The 24852-nt window shown below is 62.3% G+C and overlaps 2 protein-coding genes across 8 annotated transcripts; one reads left to right on the top strand and one right to left on the bottom strand.

The window, feature by feature from the left end:
* Window positions 1-260: 260 nt before the first annotated feature.
* On the bottom strand, window positions 261-11368 carry S100A1 (S100 calcium binding protein A1). 6 transcript variants are annotated; one of them, XM_044991792.1, is made up of 3 exons: window positions 11222-11368; window positions 2297-2447; window positions 261-1740 (listed from the first exon to the last, which is right to left on the bottom strand). In XM_044991792.1, the coding sequence occupies exons 2-3, from the start codon at window positions 2435-2437 to the stop codon at window positions 1597-1599; spliced, it is 285 nt and encodes a 94-aa protein (XP_044847727.1). In that variant the 5' UTR covers window positions 2438-2447; window positions 11222-11368; the 3' UTR covers window positions 261-1596. The 6 variants fall into 6 exon arrangements, with proteins under 6 accessions (XP_044847727.1, XP_044847729.1, XP_044847728.1 ...); XM_044991794.1 differs by lacking the exon at window positions 11222-11368 and adding an exon at window positions 7162-7668; XM_044991793.1 differs by lacking the exon at window positions 11222-11368 and adding an exon at window positions 3479-3725.
* A 9740-nt stretch (window positions 11369-21108) lies between these two features.
* Window positions 21109-23772, top strand: S100A13 (S100 calcium binding protein A13). Of its 2 annotated transcripts, none has more exons than XM_044991425.1 (3): window positions 21109-21295; window positions 22496-22753; window positions 23553-23772. In XM_044991425.1, the coding sequence occupies exons 2-3, from the start codon at window positions 22601-22603 to the stop codon at window positions 23688-23690; spliced, it is 291 nt and encodes a 96-aa protein (XP_044847360.1). In that variant the 5' UTR covers window positions 21109-21295; window positions 22496-22600; the 3' UTR covers window positions 23691-23772. The 2 variants fall into 2 exon arrangements, with proteins under 2 accessions (XP_044847360.1, XP_044847361.1); XM_044991426.1 differs by lacking the exon at window positions 21109-21295 and adding an exon at window positions 21864-22012.
* The last annotated feature ends 1080 nt before the right edge of the window (window positions 23773-24852 follow it).

The raw sequence follows: 24852 nt of genomic DNA, 5'->3' as shown, positions 1-24852 counted from the left end.
CTTTCTTGCTTAGTGGGCCTGATTCTCCTGCTCCGTAACTCCACTGACTGCAGTGGATTTACTCCTAGCTTACGTTGTTGTCAGAGAACTCTCACATCCCACCGAGTACTTGTGTCCCCTTGAAATGTGGTGGGTGTGTCTCTGTGGCTGTGACAGATCAGTTTATTATCTGCTGCCAGGAGTTCAATGCCGTTTTTTGCATCACAGGCTTCGAGCTTCTCTTTTGCAAAGGATGGGAAGGGAAGATGAGAACCTGCTGCAAAGAACGGGGGGTGCCAGAGCTCAGCATCAGATTCTTTGGGTTCACAGGTTCAAATCCCACCCGATTCTCTCCACTCCTTTTGCTTTCTGCTCACAGACACATCAATCTCTGCACAGTTTGGTTGCCTCTGATGAGCTTGTCAATGCGGAGCTCCTGTCAGCTTTGTACAGACATTAATGATGCCAGGGCATTCTTCCTAAAGATTCCCTTTGCCCACCTAATTCTTGTCTAGGCTCTCCCCTTCTGTTCCTGACCGTTGTGCACACATGACCACCCTCCACCCCAGAGGTGGCTGCAGCTCAGCAGCATCGGTATTTAGTTTGCAAAGTGCTTTGGCACCGTCCCAGAGAAGTGTCAAATCCGCAGAATGGGTGGGCGGCTTCGGAGCTGTCCACCTGTCACGCTCAGTGTCAGCCCTGCTAGCCCCCCGCGCTGCGTGCGGCTCAGCCGGTACCAGTCAGAGGAGGCTGGTTATTGGGCTCCTGGGAAGGGAGCTAGGGACAGGTTCTTCCCCCTGGGGAATGGGTGCAGCACCCTGTTTGTGAATTTCCTCCCACCCCAGCAGGAGGCCGTCCAGCCACCACCTGTCAGCCCCGTTTCTCCTGCCCCTTTTCCCAGTCATCCCCCTTGTGGCCCTGTTTCCCTCCCAGCAGGCTCCTGCCTCCCTTTCCTACAGAGACCAGCCTGCTTCAGGCCCTGTGCCACGTGGTGTCAGCTACAAATGGGCATGACTGTGGGAAGAGAAAGGGCCAAACTAGCCTCTGTGGTGATCCCGGCTGAGGCACTGGGGTTACGCCAGAGCTTACGGCCTGTGCTCCCAGCACAGAGGTGGGGGCAAGCGAAGGGACAAGGCCTGGGGACGGGGGCCGTTGCTTGGCTCATGGGTCAGAGGAGGAGGGTCCGAGAGGCCCGGTGGGAAGGGGGGTGGAAAGCAAAGGGGTGTGTGTCTCGCTGGTGGCTGGGGTGACCGGAGAGGCGACTCTCCTGGAAATGGATGGCTCATGCCCCCCAGGGGACCCCAAGGCTGAGGGCCCTGAGCCCAGCCCCACAGGCCAGAGCGTGGCCTCCACCCTTTTCTAACACCAGGGATAATGTCGACTTGGGGAGCAGGAGCTCCCCCTCACGCCAAAACTCCCCTAGCCCCACTACAGCAGTGTCCCCCTCCCCACGCTGCTCAGCAGCACTCCCAGGCTCCGAGGAAGGGACCGGACACTGGGGTGGGTTCGGTGCCTTTAATGAGTAGCTCTGTCTAGCTGGTTAGAGGGGATGCCGGCGGCTGGCTCAGAATAGGGGTGAGCAGCTCTAGGGGACTCCAGGCGGTGCAGGCTCCCTGCTCAGGTGTCCTCCCAGAAGAAGGAGTTGCAGGCCACGGTGAGAGCAGCCACCAGCACCACGTACTCCTTGAAATCCACCTCCCCGTCGCCGTTCTCATCCAGGTCCTGCATGATGCCATCCACAGTGCCCGCGTCCTTCTGGGTCTGCAGCGGAGACACCCCCGGGGGAGGCAGGGTTAGCGTGTGGGGCTGCCCCTATGGGAGAGGAAAGAGGCCCAGGCGGCTGGGGGGATCCCCAGTGAGAGGCCCCTGTCCTGTGCTCAGGACAAGCCAGAGAGTGAGTGGGAAGCTGGAGGCATGAGCTATTTGCCTGGCCCTGGATGGAGGAGGAGAGGGCAGGGGTCAGCGGGGAGGGGAAGGGTCAGAGCTGCAGTGGGGGAGGAGAAGCAATTAGGAGCCCGGGAGCTTAGAGAGGAATGTTGGGAAACTTCATACCAGAGAGACCCGTCAGCCTGGGCGGGGCTGGGAGCCCAGCGCCGGGCATGTGGGAACCTTCTCGGGCCCAAGCCCGAGGGAACAGCCGTCCTGCCCCGGGCCCTGGCACGGCTCCGCCGCTGGCGACCACCCACGAGAGGGGAGGCCAGCGCCCGCGGGGAGTGACGGCCCAGGGGCCCCTGTGCTGGAATGGCGGGGGCACCCAGTGCCTGCCTGGGGCAGTCCCCTAGGCCTGCCTGCTCCCACCCCCGGGGCAGGGCCCTACCTCCAGGAAGCAGCCCAGCTCCGTCTGCAGCAGCTCCTTCAGCTCCTTCTTGCTCAGCTTGCGCTTGTCACCCTCCTTGCCCGAGTAGTTGTGGAAGACGGAGATCAGCCCCTCCATGGCGCGCTCCAGCTCAGAGGCCATCGCGCCGGCTCTGCAAGAAGCACCTCGAAGGGCTGAGGAGCCCGGAGCCCGGGTGGGGGGCTGGGGAAGGGCACAGCCCCAGCGTGCCTGGAGGGACCCACGGGTGGGGAGAGCGGCCTGCAGGGCCCAGCCAGCCCCTGGTCTCTTCACGGCGGCTGCCAACGTGGGGCTGAGCAGTGGGGGCGGTTCTGGGGATGGGCGCACCTGGGAACCTGGCTGGGATCCAGGCCACCAAAGAGCCACGAGCTGGGCCTGGGCCAGGAGACCCCCCCGCCCCACGCCACGTGGGGGTCAGCCCCGTTCTCATGCCACAGGGTTTGCTGTGGCAGAAAGGCCAATGCGAGGGGCCGGGGAAGGATGAACAGGCCCCGCAGGGGGCAGGGCAGGACCAGGCCCTGCAGCCAGCCAGTCCCCCAGGGAAACTTTTGGGGCAGCAGTGGCACCTGCCCAGGTGGGGCCTTCCTGTCCCTGCCCCAGGCCAGGGGCCTTGTGGAGTGGAGGGGTCAGAGGGCGCCCGTGGCACAAACAGGGTCAGAGCCTCCCTCCCTCCCTCCGCTTCTGGCTGCCCCCGTCACCACCTCCCGCACAAAGCAAGTTCTGACCCAGGGCTATTGGTCCCCACCTGCCTGGTGGTGTCCAGAGCTGGGGGACAGCTGCCAGCCCCCCTAGAAAAACCCTGACCCAGCTAGAGCAAAGGGGGCCAGATCAGAGCAGGGGTGACACCTCTGCAGGGAATCACTGGCAGTCACCCTTCACTCCTGTAGGGCCACCAGGCCTCGGGCTCACCTGGGCCCCCCCATATAGCCACCCGGCCCCCAGGATCACCTGGGCTGGCCCCACCTGAACAGCCGCCCGGCCCCTGGGCTCCCCATATAGCTGCCCAGCCCCTGGGCTGGCTTCTCCCCCCATATCCTGCCCGGCCCCTGGGCTCCCCCCCACATATAGCTGCCTGGCCCCTGGGCTTTCCCCCCCCTGTATAGCCACCCTGCCCCTGGGCTCACCTGGGCCCCACCTGAACAGCCACCTGGCCCCTGGGCTCACCTGGACGCTCCTGCTCAGCCAGCTGGCTCCAGGCTCTTGCAGAGTGAGCCTGAGTTGGCTGGTCAGTCACTTTAAATAAGAGCCAAGCCCCCGCCCCAGGAGGATCTGATACTAGAGACTGGACAGCTGATGCTGGTCAAGTGCTCACCTGATTTAAAGGGACAGAGACAGCGGAGGGGCCTGGTTGTAGCAGGGGAGCTCCGTCCATGTGAGGGGCTGCACAGACTGTAACACGCATGCACGCCCACGGAGCTCCGTGTGTCTCGCCTCTCCCTGCATGTGCACACGCCCACGGAGCTCCGTGTGTCTCACCTCTCCCTGCATGTGCACACGCCCACGGAGCTCCGTGTGTCTCACCTCTCCCTGCCTGTGCACACGCCCACGGAGCTCCGTGTGGCTCGCCTCTCCCTGCATGTGCACACGCCCACGGAGCTCCGTGTGGCTCGCCTCTCCCTGCATGTGCACACGCCCACGGAGCTCCGTGTGGCTCGCCTCTCCCTGCATGTGCACACGCCCACGGTGCTCCGTGTGGCTCGCCTCTCCCTGCCTGTGCACACGCCCACGGAGCTCCGTGTGGCTCGCCTCTCCCTGCCTGTGCACACGCCCACGGAGCTCCGTGTGGCTCGCCTCTCCCTGCATGTGCACACGCCCACGGAGCTCCGTGTGGCTCGCCTCTCCCTGCCTGTGCACACGCCCACGGAGCTCCGTGTGGCTCGCCTCTCCCTGCCTGTGCACACGCCCACGGAGCTCCGTGTGGCTCGCCTCTCCCTGCCTGTGCACACGCCCACGGAGCTCCGTGTGGCTCGCCTCTCCCTGCATGTGCACACGCCCACGGAGCTCCGTGTGGCTCGCCTCTCCCTGCCTGTGCACACGCCCACGGAGCTCCGTGTGGCTCGCCTCTCCCTGCATGTGCACACGCCCACGGAGCTCCGTGTGGCTCGCCTCTCCCTGCCTGTGCACACGCCCACGGAGCTCCAAGTGGCTCGCCTCTCCCTGCATGTGCACACGCACACGGAGCTCCGTGTGGCTCGCCTCTCCCTGCCTGTGCACACGCCCACGGAGCTCCGTGTGGCTCGCCTCTCCCTGCCTGTGCACACGCCCACGGAGCTCCGTGTGGCTCGCCTCTCCCTGCCTGTGCACACGCCCACGGAGCTCCGTGTGTCTCGCCTCTCCCTGCCTGTGCACACGCCCACGGAGCTCCGTGTGTCTCGCCTCTCCCTGCATGTGCACACGCCCACGGAGCTCCGTGTGGCTCGCCTCTCCCTGCATGTGCACACGCCCACGGAGCTCCGTGTGGCTCGCCTCTCCCTGCATGTGCACACGCCCACGGAGCTCCGTGTGGCTCGCCTCTCCCTGCCTGTGCACACGCCCACGGAGCTCTGTGTGGCTCGCCTCTCCCTGCCTGTGCACACGCACACCTCACCCTCTGCCTCGTCTCAGCCCCACCGAGTGCCAACGCGGGGTTCGAATTTTCAGTAGGGCCCAGAAGACAATGAACGTGTGCTGGGAAGAGAATCCACCGGGGCACAAATCAGTCAACATCTGATGCTGAAGGACCCTCCTCCCCCGCCAGCCAAGGCCAATTGAGGGGTGGGGGGGATCCCTGGGGCTAATCCGGGAGCAGCCCCTCACTCTCTGGGGCCGTTTAACAGTTGTGAGGGGTGCAGGCAGCTGCATCGATGCCACTGACCCCATTCCTCAGTGGGGCCACAACCACAGGCCCCGTCTCCTCCACCATTGCCCTGGGACTGAAGCGGCTCAGATTCCCAGGCCCAGAGACCCCACAATCTCATCTGACCTCCTCCGTAGCCCAGGTCAGAGGATTTCCCTGCCTTCATTCCTGCTGGAACCAGAGCAGAGCCCTTAGGAAAACACCCCAAAGATGGCCACTGATCCCCCCAGCCCTTGGTAAATTGTCCCACTGGCTAATGACCCTCAACGTTAATGACTGGCACCTGATTTCCAGCCTGCATTTGTCTAGCTCGAACCTCCAGCCGCTGGGGCCAGCACAACGGTGCTCCAGTACTGGGGACCCAGGACTGCAGCAGGCTGGGGCTGTGACAGTATTTGGGGTCATTACCGCAGCCAGCACAACAGTGTTACTCCAGCACTGTGTCCGAGTGGTACTCCAGTACCTCGGCTTGGCATTACTACAGTATTTGTGGGGTCGCTGAGCCAGACGGCCCAGCTCTGTTACTCCAGCACTATGTCTGAGTATTACTCCGGTGCCTTGGGGTCGGTGCACCAGACGGCCCAGCTCTGTTACTCCAGCGCTATGTCCGAGTGGTACTGCAGTACCTTGGCTTGGCATTACTACAGTATTTGCGGGGTCGCTGCGCCAGACGGCCCAGCTCTGTTACTCCAGCACTATGTCTGAGTATTACTCCGGTGCCTTGGGGTCGGTGCACCAGACGGCCCAGCTCTGTTACTCCAGCGCTATGTCCGAGTGGTACTGCAGTACCTTGGCTTGGCATTACTACAGTATTTGCGGGGTCGCTGCGCCAGACGGCCCAGGGCTGTTACTCCAGCACTGTGTCCGAGTGGTACTCCAGTACCTTGGCTTGGCATTACTACAGTATTTGCGGGGTCGCTGCACCAGACGGCCTAGCACTGTTACTCCAGCACTATGTCCGAGTGGTACTCCAGTACCGTGGCTTGGCATTACTACAGTATTTGCGGGGTCGCTGCGCCAGACGGCCCAGGGCTGTTACTCCAGCACTGTGTCCGAGTGGTACTGCAGTACCTTGGCTTGGCATTACTACAGTATTTGCGGGGTCGCTGCGCCAGACGGCCCAGGGCTGTTACTCCAGCACTGTGTCCGAGTGGTACTGCAGTACCTTGGCTTGGCATTACTACAGTATGTGTGGGGTTGCTGCACCAGACGGCCCAGCTCTGTTACTCCAGCACTGTGTCTGAGTGGTACTCCAGCACCTTGGCTTGGCATTACTACAGTATTTGCGGGGTCGCTGCGCCAGACGGCCCAGCTCTGTTACTCCAGCACTGTGTCCGAGTGTTACTCCAGTACCTTGGCTTGGCATTACTACAGTATGTGTGGGGTCGCTGCACCAGATGGCCCAGCTCTGTTACTCCAGCACTGTGTCCGAGTGGTACTCCAGCACCTCGGGTTGGCATTACTACAGTATGTGTGGGGTTGCTGCGCCAGATGGCCCAGCTCTGTTACTCTAGCACTGTGTCCGAGTGGTACTCCAGCACCTCGGCTTGGCATTACTACAGTATTTGCGGGGTCGCTGCGCCAGACGGCCCAGGGCTGTTACTCCAGCACTGTGTCCGAGTGGTACTCCAGTACCTCGGCTTGGCATTACTACAGTATTTGCGGGGTCGCTGCGCCAGACGGCCCAGGGCTGTTACTCCAGCACTGTGTCCGAGTGGTACTCCAGCACCTTGGCTTGGCATTACTACAGTATGTGTGGGGTTGCTGCGCCAGACGGCCCAGCTCTGTTACTCCAGCACTGTGTCCGAGTGGTACTCCAGCACCTTGGCTTGGCATTACTACAGTATGTGTGGGGTTGCTGCGCCAGACGGCCCAGCTCTGTTACTCCAGCACTGTGTCCGAGTGGTACTCCAGCACCTCGGGTTGGCATTACTACAGTATTTGCGGGGTCGCTGCACCAGACGGCCCAGCTCTGTTACTCCAGCACTGTGTCCGAGTGTTACTCCAGTACCTTGGCTCGGTGCGGTGGAACACTCTGGTATGTTTGCTCCTGAACCGGTGCCAGCCGCGGTGGCGCAGACGCCTGTAACCCATCCTGCTGCTTTCACTCTGCCCCCGGTGCTGATAAGGCCCTGGGTATCGGGTGTCTCCTGGCAGCGCCTGCTGGACAATGGGAGCTGGTGTGGCGTGGCGGGGGGGCCCTATCGGGTAACGGACCCGAGCCCCCCTCGGCCTAACGCTGCAGGACTGTATAAAGGCCCCTTGTCAAATTAAAAAATCCCTGCTTGAAAGGTTGCTGCGGTAACAGCGGAGCCAGGAAACCAGATTCCTGGCCCGGAGCTCGGCTGATAGAGGGGGCTCATGGCAGCTCCTGTTACAGACACGGAGCCTGTGAGAAACGCCGCCCGGGCGGGCACAAGGGTGTTGCCAGGGGAAGTGCCCCCTGGCTGCACCCAGACCCACCTGCAGGGTGAGCCCCAAGTTGTAATACCCGGGGGCTGCCCCCATACCTGATCTCATGCTCAGAGGCAGGGTTCTCATACCCCAGGGGCCAGCGTCCCTGCGGGAGCCAGTTCCACCCTTCCAGCCCAAAGCTCTGGGGATCGAGACCCGCAAAAGCAGGGGATTCCCCCTCTCTCCCTCTGCTGCAAATACAGAGCCCAAGAGGGAGACCTGCCCTAGGGGGCGCTGCGCGGCAGGGAGTGGGGGTCCGTAGGGGGCGCTCTCCCCTCGCCGTCAGTGCTGGCCCGGCGTGGCACTAGGGGGCGCTGTGCGGCAGGGAGTGGGGGTCTATAGGGGGCGCTCTCCCCTCGCCGTCAGTGCTGGCCCGGCGTGGTGCTAGGGGGCGCTGTGCGGCAGGGAGTGGGGGGTCTATAGGGGGCGCTCTCCCCTCGCTGTCAGTGCTGGCCCGGCATGGTGCTAGGGGGCGCTGTGCGGCAGGGAGTGGGGGTCCGTAGGGGGCGCTCTCTCCTCGCCGTCAGTGCTGGCCCGGCGTGGCGCTAGGGGGCGCTGTGCGGCAGGGGGTGGAGATCTATAGGGGGCGCTCTCCCCTCGCCGTCAGTGCTGGCCCAGCGTGGCGCTAGGGGGCGCTGTGCGGCAGGGAGTGGGGAGTCTATAGGGGGCGCTCTCCCCTCGCTGTCAGTGCTGGCCCGGCGTGGTGCTAGGGGGCGCTGTGCGGCAGGGAGTGGGGGTCCGTAGGGGGCGCTCTCCCCTCGCCGTCAGTGCTGGCCCGGCGTGGCACTAGGGGGCGCTGTGCGGCAGGGAGTGGGGGTCCGTAGGGGGCGCTCTCCCCTCGCCGTCAGTGCTGGCCCGGCGTGGCGCTAGGGGGCGCTGTGCAGCAGGGATTGGGGTGGGGGTCCGTAGGGGGCGCTCTCCCCTCGCCGTCAGTGCTGGCCCGGCGTGGCGCTAGGGGGCGCTGTGCAGCAGGGAGTGGGGGTCTATAGGGGGCGCTCTCCCCTCGCCGTCAGTGCTGGTCCAGCGTGGCGCTAGGGGGCGCTGTGCAGCAGGGAGTGGGGGTCCATAGGGGGCGCTCTCCCCTCGCCATCAGTGCTGGCCCGGCGTGGCGCTAGGGGGCGCTGTGCAGCAGGGAGTGGGGGTCCATAGGGGGCGCTCTCCCCTCGCTGTCAGTGCTGGCCCGGCGTGGCGCTAGGGGGCGCTGTGTAGCAGGGAGTGGGGGTCCATAGGGGGCGCTCTCCCCTCGCCATCAGTGCTGGCCCGGCGTGGCGCTAGGGGGCGCTGTGCGGCAGGGAGTGGGGGTCTATAGGGGGCGCTCTCCCCTCGCTGTCAGTGCTGGCCCGGCGTGGCACTAGGGGGCGCTGTGCAGCAGGAGATGCCGTTGTTTCCAATGAGACATTAATCCGAGTCCCTGAGCCCGTGGCTCTGTTGCACAAGACCCCAGGTGGAAACCGGCTGGCCGGCCTGAATGCCGATGCAGACACTAATTTGGGAGCTAATCATATCCTGGGTCCCCACCTGCGGGTTCAGTCACACACGGCATTCTTCTTCCCGGCCAGCACCGCCCCTGCATGCCACCGCAGAGGTGGCTGCATTTCACTGCCGGGTGAAATGCTTCTGTCTAATCCACTCGGCTGGCGAGCAGAGCTATTTATACCCCGCTCAGCCCCATGGCACCTCGGCACCCACCGCCCTCCGTGTACGGCGCTCCGGGACCGCAGCTGACAGGCTCTCTAGCAGTATAAGACAACCTCAGAAACTCCCGGTACCCCAACGGTGCCTGAGAACGTCACCTCGACAGCCAGCTCGCGCCCGCCTGCCCCATAAAGCTGGGCCGCTGCCACTTGTACAAAGGGAGACTCTCCATTAGTACTGGAGAGTCTATGACACACAGCTGAGCAGGGGAGGACAACAGTGCAGAGACTCGGGGCCCGGCTGGGCAGGGGGCAGAGCGGGGGCATGGCCCCTGCTTCACAAAGCTTCAAGTTGAAGCAGACGAGCAAAGCACGAGGTGGCGCAGCCCAAACGGGGACAATATTTAGTTGCACCTTTAAAAAAAGCGATAACCTGCCCCCGCCACGTATGTCCTCGTCCCCAGCAGCCTCCCACCTGTAGCTCCCACCCCAGCTCTGACACCACGGGGATGGGCAGCAGCACCGTGCAACCTAGAGCAGGTTTCTGGGAGCAGGAGATTGCTGCTGCCTCTCCCTCCTCCTGCTGTTCCCTATCCCCCAGGCCCAATCGAGACTGACAGCCCCTGGAGACCCCCCCCGCCACCCCCACCCTGTTTGGGGTGTGGTATGGCCGGACGGGGTGTGGGCGGCCGGCTGGCATTTCGCTGGGCCACACACCTTCCCCAAAGGGCATTAAAGCCACGTCCCCGGGCTGGGAGTTGCATTGCAGGATTGACCCCGGTCCCTGGGCCTGCGGCTGGGGTCCGGCTGGGGCGCTGACCCCCATCTGGGTGTCCTGTACCATGGGGGGAAGTACAGAACCGATCTCCCTCAGCGCCAGGCAGGACGGAGCCTCTCATTCCCCACACAGCTGGGCTGGGAAGTCCCCTGGCCAGGGCAGCCTGGCCTGGCCTCCCCCTTGGGCTGGGGAGCTCTTTGCAGCTGGACACAGAGCTCATTCACTGGCTGCTGTTCCACTCGCCCCCTTGGCTGGTGCAGCTCCCGGTGTGGGCAGGGGTGGGGCGGCTGCTGGAGGGGTGGGAGGGAGGGGGCTGCAGCTGTCTGAGGTGGGAGGGAGGGGGCTGCAGCTGTCTGAGCTGGGGGGGCAGGGGGCATGGGGGGCATCTCCCGAGTCTGTGGCTTGAATTAACTCAGCATAACCCTAGTTCAATCTCAGACCCTTTGGAGACTGGCCCCGGGCAAAGGAGAGGGAGCGGAGGGGGGTGGGAATGCACCCCCCAGAGACGAAGCCCCCTCAGTGCAGGGGGAGGGGGTGCTGGCTATGGCAGCCAGAGGGTACACCAGGGGCTGGGGCCAGTCATACCCCGGGGCAGGGCAGGGGCAGGGAGGCTGGGCAGCAGCAGCCGGGGGTCCTACCCCAGGGGCCAGGGTGGGCAGGTGCCGGGAGTCGTACCCCAGGGGCCGTTCACGCTCTGGGGCTCGAGGGGAGCAAAAGCAGGGGGATCCCTCTTTCTCCCCATGCTGCAAGCACAGCCCCCTCGACCCTCCTCTCAGCCCCATTCGCGAGCGCGCCCTCCTGCCACCACTGCGCCCCAACTCAGGCCTGGCCCCGCCACACACCCGCTCCCATCCCCCCCCCAAATGAGGCCGCAGTCCTGCCCCCATTGGCGCCAGTGCGGGCTTCGCCTCACATGGGAGCAGGAGCAGGCCCGACCGCTCCATGGGCCCTGCCCCACACCAGCTCCGTGGGTCCCTGGCTCACGGGCAGCACCCCAGCCCCCCTCCAGCCCCACCAGCTAACACCTGGCCAGCCTGCCTCCCCCAGTTCCTGTCAATTAGCTGAGCCCACCCCTGTGCTCCCCCGCCCCCAAGTCCACTGGCCCCAGTCACCCCATGGCGAGCGAGAGCCCTTCCTTCCCCAAACCCCACGAGCCTGAGTGCCCCCCCAGCCCGTCTGCCTGGGAGCCGTAGTTTGGCACTTACTGGTGGGTGGGAGCAGGCTGCTGCCGGAGTGCCCCTGCCTGCTGCGTGCGCTAAGCCTGACTGCCGCGGGCCCCCGTCTCCTTCCCAGCCCATGTCCTAAGAAGGGGAACTGGCAGCTGGACAGAGCTGGGGGCGGGGGGGGGCTGGCTCAGCCTGCACCAACAGCTGCTTTCTCTGCCTGGCTGGCAGGCTCTGCCCCCCCCCGGCACCCCTTCGAGCCCGAGCCCTTCCGCTTCTCCACAGAAGACTCTGGCTCTGCTTCCCGCTCCCTGCCTGGCGCCCGTCTGCAGTGCATGGCGCGGGGCTGGAGGCAGCCCAGGAGCTGGGAGTTCCAGGGGCCAGCCCCTCTCCTTCAGGCCCCCGCCCAGCACCCCAATGCCCCCAGCCCTGCTCGCTTCTCAGGCCCAGACTGCCCGGCTCCCTGGCTTGCGGGACTAATGCGGCGGAGAATCAGGCCCCGGTAAGGGAACCAGATACGGGGCGTTGGCGTCTTCGCTAGGCCGGGAAGCGCAGGAGGAAATACCCTGGCAGGGCCCATCTGGCGCCGGAGACTGGAACCTCTGAACCTCGGCGTTACGACTGTCCGGCCCGGGGGGCAGGATGGGGAGGGGAGAGCCCAGGCCAGGTGCCGGGTGTCTGGCGGCTGGCCGGGTGCTGGGGGTGGACACTCAGGCGTTACCCTACAAAGGCTGTTACCCGCGCCAAGCTGGAACGGCTGGAAGGTTCGGCTTAGAGCAGTAAAGCAGAGACAGGGACAGGTCCAGCCGTTAAAGCGCAGGACTGGGAGCCAGGACTCCTGGGTTCCCTTCCTGATCCTGGGGAGGAATGCTGGGAGCTCTGGGTTCTTATGCCAGCTCTGCCACAGACGCGTCCATTCTCTGTGCCTGTCCCCCCCGGGAAAGGTGATAATACTGAACAAGGTTTGTCTAAACCCTTTGACCTGATGGGGTAGAGGATTATTTTAACACCGTGGTTTGATCTTCCAGATGGCAACTAATTAAAGTTCTATCCTGTTATTATTATTTTACAGATGGGGAAACCGAGGCACTAGCTGGTCAAATGACTTGCCCTTGGCCATGGAGGATTTTCATGTGAGGATTAGAACTCAGGAGGTTCTTGCTTCCAAGTCCTGGGCTCACCCCACACCTGTCTCTGACACAGCAAGATCACAGCGGTCCCGGCCTTTAGCGGCTGGATGGAGTTGGGGAAGAATGGCCGAGCACCTATGCCTTGGCTCCGGAAGGGTGAAGATCCCTGTGTGCAGACGGGTCAGTGCCTGGCAAGGGGGACCCTATCACAACACACACACTGAAATGGGCTTAACTGCAGAGACGCAAGGGGCCAGATCTGACGCCCACCAAAATCCCCCCATGCCCTGCCCCACCCCCTTGTCTGCATTGGGTTTTGGGTCAGTGCCTAGAACCGCACCATAATTTTTACCAGACTAAGATAAATACTTTTGTAGGTACTTGGCTGGCACCCCTCACTGTGGCATCAGAGCACCTCACAGTATTTAAGGCATGTACCCTGGCAACCCCTCTGAGGCAGGGAGTGCTAATGTCCCTGTTCTATAGAGGGTGGAACTGAGCTTAAGTGAGTGGACCAAGGTCACGCAGCAATTCAGTGGCACAGCAGGGACTTGAGCCCTGGTTTTAGCGCAAGTCTGACGACGGTGCCTGAACTGCTAGACCATCCTCCCTCTCTGGCACGGCCCTTAAAGCACCGAGCTGAGCGGGGAGCAGGGCTGCCCAAGGCTCTTGGATGACTCCTGATTCCCAAGCATTTAAGCCCCAAAACCCCTTAGGCGCGTTTGAAAAATCTCTGCCTAAAATGTTCAACCTTCCAGGCCGGATTCTGATCTGGGCGTAAATCCTGACTCACCGCACTGAGTTCCAATGGAATGTCTCTGGCTTTACACCAGGAAAACTGAGCTCAGAATCTAACCTTGAACAAACACCCCCTTGTGCTGGGTCTCCTGGCTTCCTGGCCTCTCCCACAGGGATCCCGCCCATCAGGAGCTGTCGTCTAAAGCACCTCCCAAGGGTGCAGCGCCCTGGCACATCGGCCTGGCAAAACTGCTGCAGAAACTCCGTCCCCGACATGTCCACACTGGCAGATCCCTGGGAGAAGCAATTATCAGTGTGAGCTCTGGGGGAGCTCAGCCTGACGTGCCAAGCAGGTTACGGTATCTCGGAACCGGTTTTAGCCTCTGCCTTGCTATGCACTGACCCAGATAAACCAGTCGCTCCTGTTGCCAATGCCTGGGCTGGGTGAGCTTGGCTCCTTCCCCGATCAGTGTGGGGAGCAGCCGCTGCTGTTACGCAGCAGGATCCTAGTGGGGTGGCAGCACCCCCCGCCCCACAGGGTGGTTTGCCGCTCTGGGGCTTTGGAGAGGAGAAACTGACACATGCATGGTTGATTTCAGGGCTAGCAGAGATGGCCAATCCAGCCAGCGACCTGGCGCCAAGGGCCCAATTCACCATTGCCCCCCGCACCTTGCACAATCGTTCCCGCCCGTGCAAAGTGGCTGTAAAACGCAGCTCAGCTGGGGAGTGTTTTACACCTGCTGGTGGAAATGAGCAGTCAAGGTGCAGGTGCTGGAGGCCGGGCCCCCAGTACACGACGCTCGTGCCGGAGGACTGTGTCAGAGGCCTGAATGCACAGTCCTCGGGCGACACTGGGACCGAGCCTCCCCTGGTGCACACCAGCTGTCTGGCTGGGCTGGGTTCGGAGGAGGACGGAAGTGCTGGGAACACTCTGTGCCTTTGCGCTGGGTTTATGTGTCTCCTGTTTGTTTTCTTTCGGCCTAAATAAGCTAAACTGCCCCAGAAGCACTCAGCCAATGTCGGGAGCCTGCTGGGCAGCGGAGGAGCTGGGGAACAGGCCGGGGAGAGAAGGAAAATACCGTGATCCTTATTAGACTCCTTATTAGAATCCAGAAAGGAGCCGAAAGTGCTTTGCAGCACACAGCCCCACCACCGCCGTGCAGCCCCCTCTGGGGTGGAACGCAGCAGCTGGTTAGCAGTCACACAGCACTGGGCTTGGCCGATTTCACTTGCTCTGGTTTTAAACCCGGGAGGTTTGGAGAAGCTGACCCAGAACCGACAGTGCCCCGGGCTGGCAGGCTCATTCCCCAGGCTGCAGAGGGCCATGAGAGACTGAATTCTTCGTGGCTTTGGCCAGGGAGTTCACATTCGACCTGCTGGAAAATAAACAGCCTGTTTGTGTATTTAGAAAACCCAGCCCAGCCCTTTCCCCAGAGCCCTGCTGGGCTCTAACAGACCCTGGATTCATGGCTGAGGGAAGCAAAACACTGGGCAGGGGTTGCGTCTCCGTGGGTGACTCCAGGGCAGATGGGAGGGAATAATCATGTGATTTACTTAGCTCCTTTCCTGCCCAAATCCCTCTGCAAACATCCCCTCGCTCGCCCTCCTGACAGCCTTAGAACTCACCCCATGTCCAGCTAGGGAAACCGAGGCACAGAAGGGCTTCCCCCAGGGCCAAACTGCGAGGTGGGCACGGAACCCAGGAATCCGTGATGCCCACCCCAGTGTGCAATCCATTAACCACACTGCCTCTCCTCTTGGGGGTCTGACAGCTGTGCTGGGTGCCTGCCCACAGCCAATGGCAACTGGAGCTCCCCGCAGGCCTCCGCAGGACCCCCTGGCTCAGTCTCTGTGGCCGTGTCAGGCTGCTGACAGGCCCGATGCTGTGGGCGCTTGTCCACTGGAGCACGAGCGGAGACGACCCGGTCGGTGTCTCATCCCTTCGGCTGCTGGGCTGGTATTGTGCTGCTGCTTCAGGCCCGGGATCTCTACCTCCCTGCAACCTCAGCCCCCTTCTCCTGCCCCAGGGAGGGCGACCCGACAGCAAGTGTGAAAAGTCAGGACAGGGGCTGGGGGGTAATAGGAGCCTATATAAGAAAAAGACCCCAAAATTGGGACTGTCCCTATAAAATTGGGACATCTGGTCACCCTAGTCCTGGAGCCCCTGCTCTGAGCCCTCCCTGGACCCCCTGTCCCATAAGAAACCAGCCTTGGTAGTGGGACAGCCTGGTCCAGTTTGCTTCCCCCTAGTGTCCTCCCCATCCGGAGTCCGGCTTGCCTGCCCCAGAGTATGTAACGCCAAGCTCCCTCCACCTGGCACCGAGACCCCGCTCCTGGGAATCCCCACTGCCCCCAAGCACTGGTAGGGGGCAGGCCCTGCCTTGTGCTCACTGCCTCTGCTGGGTGCTTCCTCCCATTGCTGCCCAGGGCTCAGAGAGGAATGCTCCATGGGAGGGGAGATGAAGACGGGCTGGACGGGGCTGGGGGGATAAGGCTGTGCCAGCAGCCCCACTGGATCGGAAAAGCACAGGATGAAGTCCTGGGTGGGGTCCTAGGGAGAGCGCCCCCTACAGCAGGCTCTCAAGTCATGCAGGCAAAGGGCTTTTGGGGGGAGGGTGGGCGGGGGCGGGTACTCAGCCCGCGACAGCCAGCCCCTGACCTTGGCTCGCGCAACTGTGGCTGTATAGACGCCCAGTCAACCTGTGGAACTCATTGTTGTGAAGGCCAAAAGAATGAGAGAAGTTCATGGAGGACAGGTCCATCAATGGCTGTTAGCCAAGACGGTCGGGGCACAACCCCCTGCTCTGGGTGCCCCAAACCTCTGACTGCCAGAAGCTGGGACTGGACGACAGGGGATGGATCACTCGAGAATCACCTGTTCTGTTCATTCCCTGTGAAGCACCTGGCACTGGCCCGTCAGAGACAGGACTCTGGGCTAGATGGGCCACTGGTCTGACCCAGTAGGGCTGATTACACGTTTTCTTGACAGGACACAGCACATGCTAAAGGTGGCTTATATCCCCCAGCAATTTCCTGCCCCGGGTGGACGAATGGCATCCCTGAGCATTGGGCCCAGGCGTCCGTTGCCAAATGAGGGGAGACAGGAAAGAACGTTGAGACATTAACTGTGTCATGCAGGGGCTGGCAGGGCGGCTGGTGCGGGGTAGGGGACGGCTGGTGTCTCAAAGCACAGCTACTCCCCATGGCCCACCGCCCTCCCCCAGGCCCAAGCCAGGAGCTCCCCTAGACAGGCCATCCATCCCCGGGGCCAAAGGGAATTTGTGCCAAGCTCAGAGACAGCATATGGCCCAGCTCTCCTGGCCCCGCCCTGGGGATTCCCTGGGGAGAGGGGAAACCCTGGATCTTCTAATGTCCCGAGCCTCCCGGGAGGTTCAGTCTCGACCCCCTGGGGTGAAGATTAACCTGGAGCTAGGCTGCATGCTTTCTGGATGGTGTCACTTCCCTCCCTGACAGCTCACAGGTCAGGTCCCGGGGTGCTGGCCATCCATTCCAGCAGTGTGATGGCATTGCTCATGGTGGGTGAGCCCTGGAATCAGGGTGTCACTCATCTGAAAACCCGGTCCAGTCCCCTGGGACGCTGACTCACTGCCAGGGGTTTTGTCAGCAACCGCCAGCTCTCCTGGGGCTGATCACCCTTCGTCTTGTATCCAGCGCCAATGTCACTGGCTGCTTGGAATGGGGACGAACTGGCCAAACTCGACTGCCGGTCCAGCATCCAGATGAGCCAGTGTGTGTGTGTTTGTGTGCGCGTGCGAAGTTTCTGTGTGGGACACAGAACTAGGTGTGTGCGAGTCTGGGTTTCCCAGCCTCATGGAGAAGCTGAGTGTGTCCCGGCTCAGTGAGAAAGTGAGGCCTGAGCCCCGCCGAGGTTCAGGATTTCAATTGCTGCCGGTGGCACTGGGAGCTCCCAGCTGTCCTGGGTGCTGCACGTACAGAGAGCAGGAGACCGACCCTGCCCTGGAGTATCTAAGCAGGCAAAGGCTGGTTTATGGTCCCTGTTTTAGAGGTGGGGACCTGACACCCCAAGAAACAGAGACCGGCCCAGTGCCATACAGAGGGCTGCGGCACAGCTAGAAACGGACCCCCCCTTCCTGACCACACAGCCCCTTGCTGGCGAACGGCAGGATTTCACAGTAGCCATGGCCGGGGGTGTGGGGACCGGGGGGAAAGCTAGGAAGCCTGACTGCCTGGATCACGGGGCCCGATTCTCCATGGCCCTTCATGCGATGCGGGAGCGAGTGAGAGGAGCGTTCGGACCTGGGGGCATTTCACATCCACACTGCACGGCGCCAGCTCCTGTCAGTCGCTGTTGGCTTCACTGCAGCGACGCGGGTCGACCCCAGTGGCGGATCCCACCCGGGGCAGTGGGGGAACCGCCCCCGCTCTTGCTACCAGCGTGGCGCCCCCTGCAGGCTGCCGTGGGCTGTGTTGCAAGGTGCCGGGGAACCTTTCCCCAGTGTCAGGCATGGGTGGGTGGGAAGGTGCGAGCTCTTGGGTGTGTGCAGCAGGGCAAGGAGGGACCGGTTGCTCCATTTCTTGATGACAAATGCTGGAAAATTTCCCGTGGCTGGAGTCTGGGTTGACTTGGGGTCACGCCCCTCCCCCTGTTGGGCCAGGCTGTGGCTCTCTGCTGGGGCCCAGCAAATAGCCCCCCCACTAACATACCCCAGCCGCTGCCGTGGGCCGCGCCGCCCCTGCCGATCTCAGGCTGAGCGGCAGCTCCCCAGCCGCCTCCCTTCTCTGCCCACACGCCCTGAGCCGTGCACCCAGCTGGGCCCCCTCCCACGCCGCCTCCTCCCAAGGGCTGGATTCTGCTCCAAATGACGTAAGCAGGAGGATTCCCGCTTTACCCTGGGGTAACTGGCATCACAATCCAGCCCGGGGCACTGCCGTCAAATGGGACGAGTTCCACGGCGTGGGGGCGGCAGCCCGATCTCTGGAGGGCTGAGTCCCCCCCTACCCCCGGGTCCTTGTCGCGCCTGCCGCCCCATGGCCTGTGGTCACCCCTTGCCTGGCACTCCTGGGCCCCTCCCAGCTGAGACGCGCTGTCACCACCAGGACGGGCACGTTTCACCCTTCCCTCCATGGCTGGAGCGGGGAGCTCCGGAAAGGCCGCCCGGCCTTGGGATCTCTGGCTACAAACTCCTCGTTGCTCCAGTAAATCCCAGCCGAAGTGACCCAGGCCACCTGGCAGGAGCCAGAGCACCCGCTGACCCCATGGGCCTGCCCAGAGCAGGGGCTATGGGGGTGGCATCTCCACAGGATCAGCAAACAGGTTTTGCCAGCCTGTTTCCAGATGCAGCCTCCTGGCCTTTCCCCTCCGGCTGGGCCCTGGGGGATTCGGAGGCCCCAGGAAGCAGTGAATTTTGCCAGTGGCCAGGGACTCCACCCCCCCTAACTCAGGGAGTTGGCTGCTGGGTGGGGCGAGGCCTCTGGGTCAGGGCAGTCCGGACAAGTTCAATCGGGATGGACTAGCCGGAGAACCGGCCCCGCGTTCCCGTCTGGTGCCACAGCCAGCAGCTCCCTTGGGTTGAGGCCTGGCCGCTGGGTAACCCTCTCCCCAGGGTGGAGAGCTCCGAGGCGCTGCCCAACTCCACTGAATGGGACGTTCACCCGTGCGGGGCAGAGATGCCCCCAGAGAAGCGTCTCAGGCCTTCCCCACCCGGGGGCACTCAGTCCGTTAGCTCACACTGTAGTGGCTCGTGCTTATGGTTGTAGCTGGGCAAAATTTTTGTGAAAATCACTGAAAAATGCAGATTCGGGGCGACTGACACAATGGGTGAATTTGGGTCAATTTTGGCAAATTCTTTTGGATGAAAAGAAATAATAACTGGAACCATGGAACTGGTTTGACTTTTCCTTCGGATGTTTCATTCCGGATGTTTTGTTCCAGAATTTCCCTCCGTTTTATTTAAGACAAATGTTGAAACCCCCTGAAAATCCAAAGGCGACGTTTCATCTTAGGTCAGATGGGACGTGTCCATCGACATAAAACTTTTGTCGTTTTGGGCTGACTCAAGAAAGTTTCCCCCTGATTTTTCCGACCTGCACCCACACTCAGCCCGAGCCGCACGTGCTGTGTCCGGCTTTCACTTTGCGGCACCGGACTTTGATCCCTGGAGCTCACAAAGAGGATGGTCGTTGTGCACCTTAACCTGGGGGCCAGGATTGGGCTCGTGCTCTGGAGTCAGTCTCAGGGAGGAGCAGTCCCTGCCCTCCAGAAATAGCTCCCAGTGCCGGCCTAACCCCGGGATCTGTCACTCTCTGATGCGGCAACGCCAGGGCTAAATTTGTAATGAAAGAGGGGCTGGGGCTCAAGCAATATTTTACATTCATCACTGACGCAGCAAGACCTGCAGTGCCGGGGCTCTGAACCGCCAGGCCCGGAGGTGCTGGGACTCTGAACCGCCAGGCCCGGAGGTGCCGGGCTCTGAACTGCCAGGCCCAGCGGAGCCGGGGCTCTGAACCGCCAGGCCCAGCGGTGCCGGGCTCTGAACCGCCAGGCCCAGAGGTGCCGGGCTCTGAACTGCCAGGCCCAGCGGAGCCAGGGCTCTGAACTGCCAGGCCCAGCAGTGCCAGGGCTCTGAACCGCCAGGCCCAGCGGTGCCGGGCTCTGAACCGCCAGGCCCAGAGGTGCCGGGCTCTGAACCACCAGGCCCAGAGGTGCCGGGGCTATGAACTGCCAAGCCCAGAGGTGCTGGGGCTCTGAACCGCCAGGCCCAGCGGTGCCAGGGCTCTGAACCGCCAGGCCCGGAGGTGCCGGGCTCTGAACCGCCAGGCCCAGAGGTGCCGGGGCTCTGAACTGCCAGGCCCAGCGGTGCCGGGCTCTGAACTGCCAGGCCCAGAGGTACCAGGGCTCAGCCCTGGCACATATTAAACAGTGGGCAAGGCCCACCCAGGCTAGTGCACAGCTGTTCTCCCTGGCGTGGCTCAGTGCGGCTCAGCTTCTTGCCGGGTGTCTGGGGCACCGGCCAGGCTGCCAGTTTTGAATTTCAGGGTTTAGTGACGTTTTCCCCCGAGCACTTGGAGGCCAACAAGAGGGACACTGTTGTTCAATCAGACCCGTCCTCTGGCCGTTTCCTGCCGGGGCTCCCTCCGCCGCTGGGCACAGGGTCTGGAAGGGGCAAAGGCCCACGTTAGGGGGAGCGCGTTAGTCCTGAGCTGGAGGGAACATGTTCAGGCCAATGCTCCTCATAAATAACTGACCAACAAAGGGAAGCGCTTGGGTAATTTGAACCCCCAAATTAACTCAGGCTAATGAATTTTTCAAAGCCTAATAATCACAGAGGCGATTTCATGGAGTCAAAAACCAGTTCAATCAAAACTCTCTCAGGCCTGGGAGTCTGACTTTGTGCCCCCTGCTGGGTTTGCAGCCGCTGAGACCTGGCGGCACCTGGCAAGAACCAGAGAGTGTAAGTGAGTGAGTGAGGCCCGGGTGAAACTGACTAGTCACCTTCCGGCCCCGGGAGGCAGGTGAAATGCGAGAGACGCAGATGCAGACTCAGAGCTGGGATCTTTTGAACGACCCAGAGGTTTGGGGGACTAGGTGGCAGGGAGCCAGGATAAGAACGGAGGGAAATTTGAATCCAGTGATTTAGGCCAGGCCTGTCATTAGCAAAAAAAAGAAGCAACAGCGAGAATGGTCTGCATGAGCTCTGTCCAGCTGGGCTCGTGCTAGGGGCAGTCAGCTGCCCAGGGCAGGGGGTTTGTCACAGGGAAACACTGGTTGCCTTTTATCCTCGCACATCCCGCTGCATCACAAAGTGAAGCACAGTTTCCTGGCGTTAGCTCTTCCACTGGGTTTGCCAGGAGTCCCTGGAGTTAACTCGCTCCCGTCCTCCCATTTCCCTCGCCTCTGCTGGCTTAGCCCTGCTCCACCAGACGCCTCGGTCTGTCTGTCCTGCTCTCTGTCTCCGGCATGGGCCGTGCATTTTGATCCCTAGATGCCGCCTGGCCGGGACGATATCACCGCTCGCTCGCCGGGGTGGGCAGTGACTCGCTCTAAACTTCGGATGTTGACTGCAGAAGGGGGGGCGGGTTGGGACGTGGGCGGCGTTTGTCCGACTGGAATGGGAAACATTACACCGCTCTGCTGAACTACTGGAGCGGTGAGCTCTGCCCCCCAGGGCCGGCTGCCCGCTCCCCCTCCCCGCTGGCCGGGTATAAAACCATCGCTAGGGGACGCAGCCCTCCCTGTCTGCAGCTTCCTCCCAAGCAGCAAACCGGGGTAAGTGGCGATTCCCCTCCCTGGTCTGGATTCGCCCCCTTCTGCCTCCCCAGGCTGGCCAGGGTGTTGCCTGGGGAGAGGTTCCTGGAACTGGGTGTGTTTGTGCAGCTGCTTCAGGTCCTGGGGCCTATGTGCTATTTACCTGTGTCTGGTTCCAAGAGGAGAGGAAAGTCGGGGGGGCGACAGGGGGAGTTCAGGAGCTGAGCCCCCCAAATCACCCTAACTCCTGTCCCCAGGCCCTAGCAGCTCGGGCTGTCGTCTGGCTTCATGGCAGCCATCCTGTGCCGGGCGGTGGGGAGCTGGCCAGGAGAGCGCTGGGGGGACGGGGGGCGTAGAGGGGTGGCACTTTCTTAAGTCCCAAGGATGGAGATGCCATGCCCCATCGCCTGCCCCCGGCACCGTGCCCAGCCAGCGAGGCTGTTGGTACCCCCAGTCGGGCTGCCCCAGGCTGGACACTGGGGCCCTTTGTCTGCCAGGCTGGCTCTGGCTGGGGATGATGTAAACATGCGGCTCTGAGCCAGGCTGGGTGAGTGTGCGCCGGTCAGCCAGCGCGTCCAGCACGGCTGGGAGCCGGCCCGCAGTGCTGCTCCTGCCCCGGCAACCCCTGCCCGCTCGGAACCGGACAGAGACCCGCCAAACGCATTGCACACGTTCCAGAGAGCCGTCCCTCTGAGGGCTCACCGTCCCTGCTGACATGGGCGAGAGGGGAACGTCTTGGTAACCTCCTAACGGGACCGTGAGCCAGCCGGTCCCGCATCTATCTATCTATCTATCTATCTATCTATCTATCTATCTATCTATCTATCTATCTATCTATCTATCTATCCCCACACACCCCCTCTATCTATCTATCTATCTATCCCCACACACACCCCTCTATCTATCTAATCTAATCTATCTATCCCCAGACACCCCCTCTATCTATCTATCTGTCCCCACACACCCCCTCTATCTATCTATCTATCCCCAGACACCCCATCTATCTATCTATCTATCCATCCCCAGATACCCCTCTATCTATCTATCTATCTATCTATCTATCTATCTATCTATCTATCTATCTATCTATCTATCTATCTATCTATCTATCCCCATACACCCCTTCTATCTATCTATCTATCCTTCCAGCTGTACATTCCTTCTCTCTCTGCGCTGGGGTTGGCCCTAAGGCCAGGCTCGCTCTGCCCCGTTTTCCTGCAGAGACTAACCGTTCTGAGTAGCTGCGCCAGGCTGAGCTGAAGGTGCCCCCGCCTCCCACCTGCCCCGCCCGCCCCCGGGCAGCGGAGCCCAGCTCTCCCCGGCACCATGGCCGCGTGCGAGCTGACCGAGCTGGAGACGGCCATTGAGAAAATTGTCAGCATCTTCTTCACCTACGCGGCCCGGGAGGGCAAGAAGGGGACGCTGACGCCGGGGGAGTTCAAGGAGCTGGTCACGCTGCAGCTGCCCAACCTCATGAAGGTGCCAGCGGGGGGTGGGGGGGAAGGGTGCGTGTGATGGGGGCATGTGTGATGGGGTGAGAGGGTGTTTACTGGCAGGAACGGCTACGCTAGGGATGGCGCTCAGGGCGGGAGGATGGGGGGCATTTTTTTTGTGGGGGCCCTCTAATTTCTTTCCCCTCAGTGCTGATGCTGCATCTGTTTTCCAGGGAGGTTAATAAATAAAATAGTAATTAAGGTTCCTGCATGTGCTGGTCTCTCAAGGCACCAGGGTGAGACGGTGTCTGTCTGTCTAGCTATCTGTCTGTCTATCCCCATATAAACCCCTCTCTTTATCCCCCTTGCTGTCCGTCTAATTGATACCATGGTACCATAGTGACCCCACCTAACCCAGAGCCCAGAAGCCGCCTGGCACCAGCCCTGCTGCTCTAACCATGGGACAATCTGCCCCTGCTGTGAGCCTGCAAGTGCCTCCGCCTGCCCCCGGCTCCCGCGCTCTGCCCCCATCGGCACTTGGTGGGCAGGAGAGGAAGTGGGCTCTGCCCTGCTGCTGGGGTGCTCAGCGCTGGGGGCTGGGGATGGCAGGCAGCTGTGCCCAGATGTGGAGACACCTCCCTCCCCTCGCCAGGAGCCTGTAGAACGAGATCCCTCCCAGCTGCAGGGCCGAGCTCCCTGCTCCCAGCCCTCTCGGCCCCCCCATGACTCTCTGTTGAGCCCTGGTCTGACCCCCTGGGCTCCGTCCCTCCCCGGCCTTCCTCCACTGCAGCCGCTGGCCCCTGGCGCCGGGCACTGACCATCTCTCCCCCTGCCCTTCCTGGCAGGACGTGGGCTCCCTGGATGAGAAGATGAGCAGCCTGGACGTGAACAACGACGAGGAGCTGAAGTTCAGCGAGTACTGGCGGCTGATCGGGGAGCTGGCCAAGGACATCAAGAGGGAGAAAGTGGGGAAGAAGAAGTGACCGGGGGCAGGGAGGGCTGGAGGGGCATCCTGGGCCGACCTGCTCACTCCAGCCATGAATAAAGCGTTCCCTCCGTGGCTGAGCGTGGCTCCGTTTCTTAGGGCGAAGGAGGGGCCAGGATTCCCTGGCCCAGTCACCCCCTGGCTCTGTGCAAGGCCCCTGCCCCACACAACCAGAGCTCAGCAGCCGGAGGGGCTGGGAGGCGACGGGAGGCAGGGTCTCGGGGGGAGTGGGGGAGGGCTGCCTTGGCTGGGCCTCTCCCACCAGGTCTTAGGGGACGCTGAGTCGCTGCAGAGATCCCTGGTACCCCCTTGAAATCCCCACCAGCAATCTTGCCCCCCCACCCAGGGCCTGGTTACATTCTCCGAGGGACCTTTACTTAGCCATGGGTGCGGCTGTCTGGGGCTGACAGTGCCCGAGAGCCGAGGGGCTCAGCGTCCCAACCTCCAGCCCCCACGTGAGGAGCCTTAGCCCTGTCCTGGCCACAGATGGCGAAGCCACTTGCACAAGGTCAAACAGCAAACTGTTGGCAGATCAGTCCTGACTCCCAGCCCCCCCTGCTCTAGCCACTAGTCCCCACTCCCCTCCCAGAGCTAGGAATGGAACCCAGGAGTCCTGACTCCCAGCCTGCCTGCTCTAGCCATTAGTCCCCACTCCCCTCCCAGAGCTAGGAATGGACCCAGGAGTCCTGACTCCCAGCCCCCCTGCTCTAGTCACTAGTCCCCACTCCCCTCCCAGAGCTAGGAATGGACCCAGGAGTCCTGACTCCCAGCGCCCCTGCTCTAGTCACTAGTCCCCACTCCCCTCCCAGAGCTAGGAATGGACCCAGGAGTCCTGACTCCCAGCCCCCCTGCTCTAGTCACTAGATCACCTGGCCCCTCAGACATACAGAGAAGGCTCGAGGAGCAGTGCCTAGCAGGGGACGGGCTAAGGAGAGGGGATGGGGCCTTTGGGTAGCAGAGGAAAGTCATGAACAAGTTCCTTCTGTCTGCTCTGCACTGCTGTCCCGGGCGTCTCCCCAGCCAGCCCTTCGCACCCGGGGCAGACCGGGACACCAGGGCCCCTTGGAGTGGCCTGCTGGGGTGGCTGTCGCGCTGAGAAGAGAGATCATCCCGGAGGACCCTGCAGCACCACAGGCCAGGAACCACTTTCCACTCTGCTA

The sequence above is a fragment of the Mauremys mutica genome, chromosome 17 (genome assembly GCF_020497125.1).
Source record: "Mauremys mutica isolate MM-2020 ecotype Southern chromosome 17, ASM2049712v1, whole genome shotgun sequence".
In the NCBI taxonomy this organism is placed as follows: Eukaryota; Metazoa; Chordata; order Testudines; family Geoemydidae; genus Mauremys; species Mauremys mutica.
Note: the sequence above shows the minus strand (reverse complement) of the source record. Positions and strands in the feature narration are given on the sequence as shown.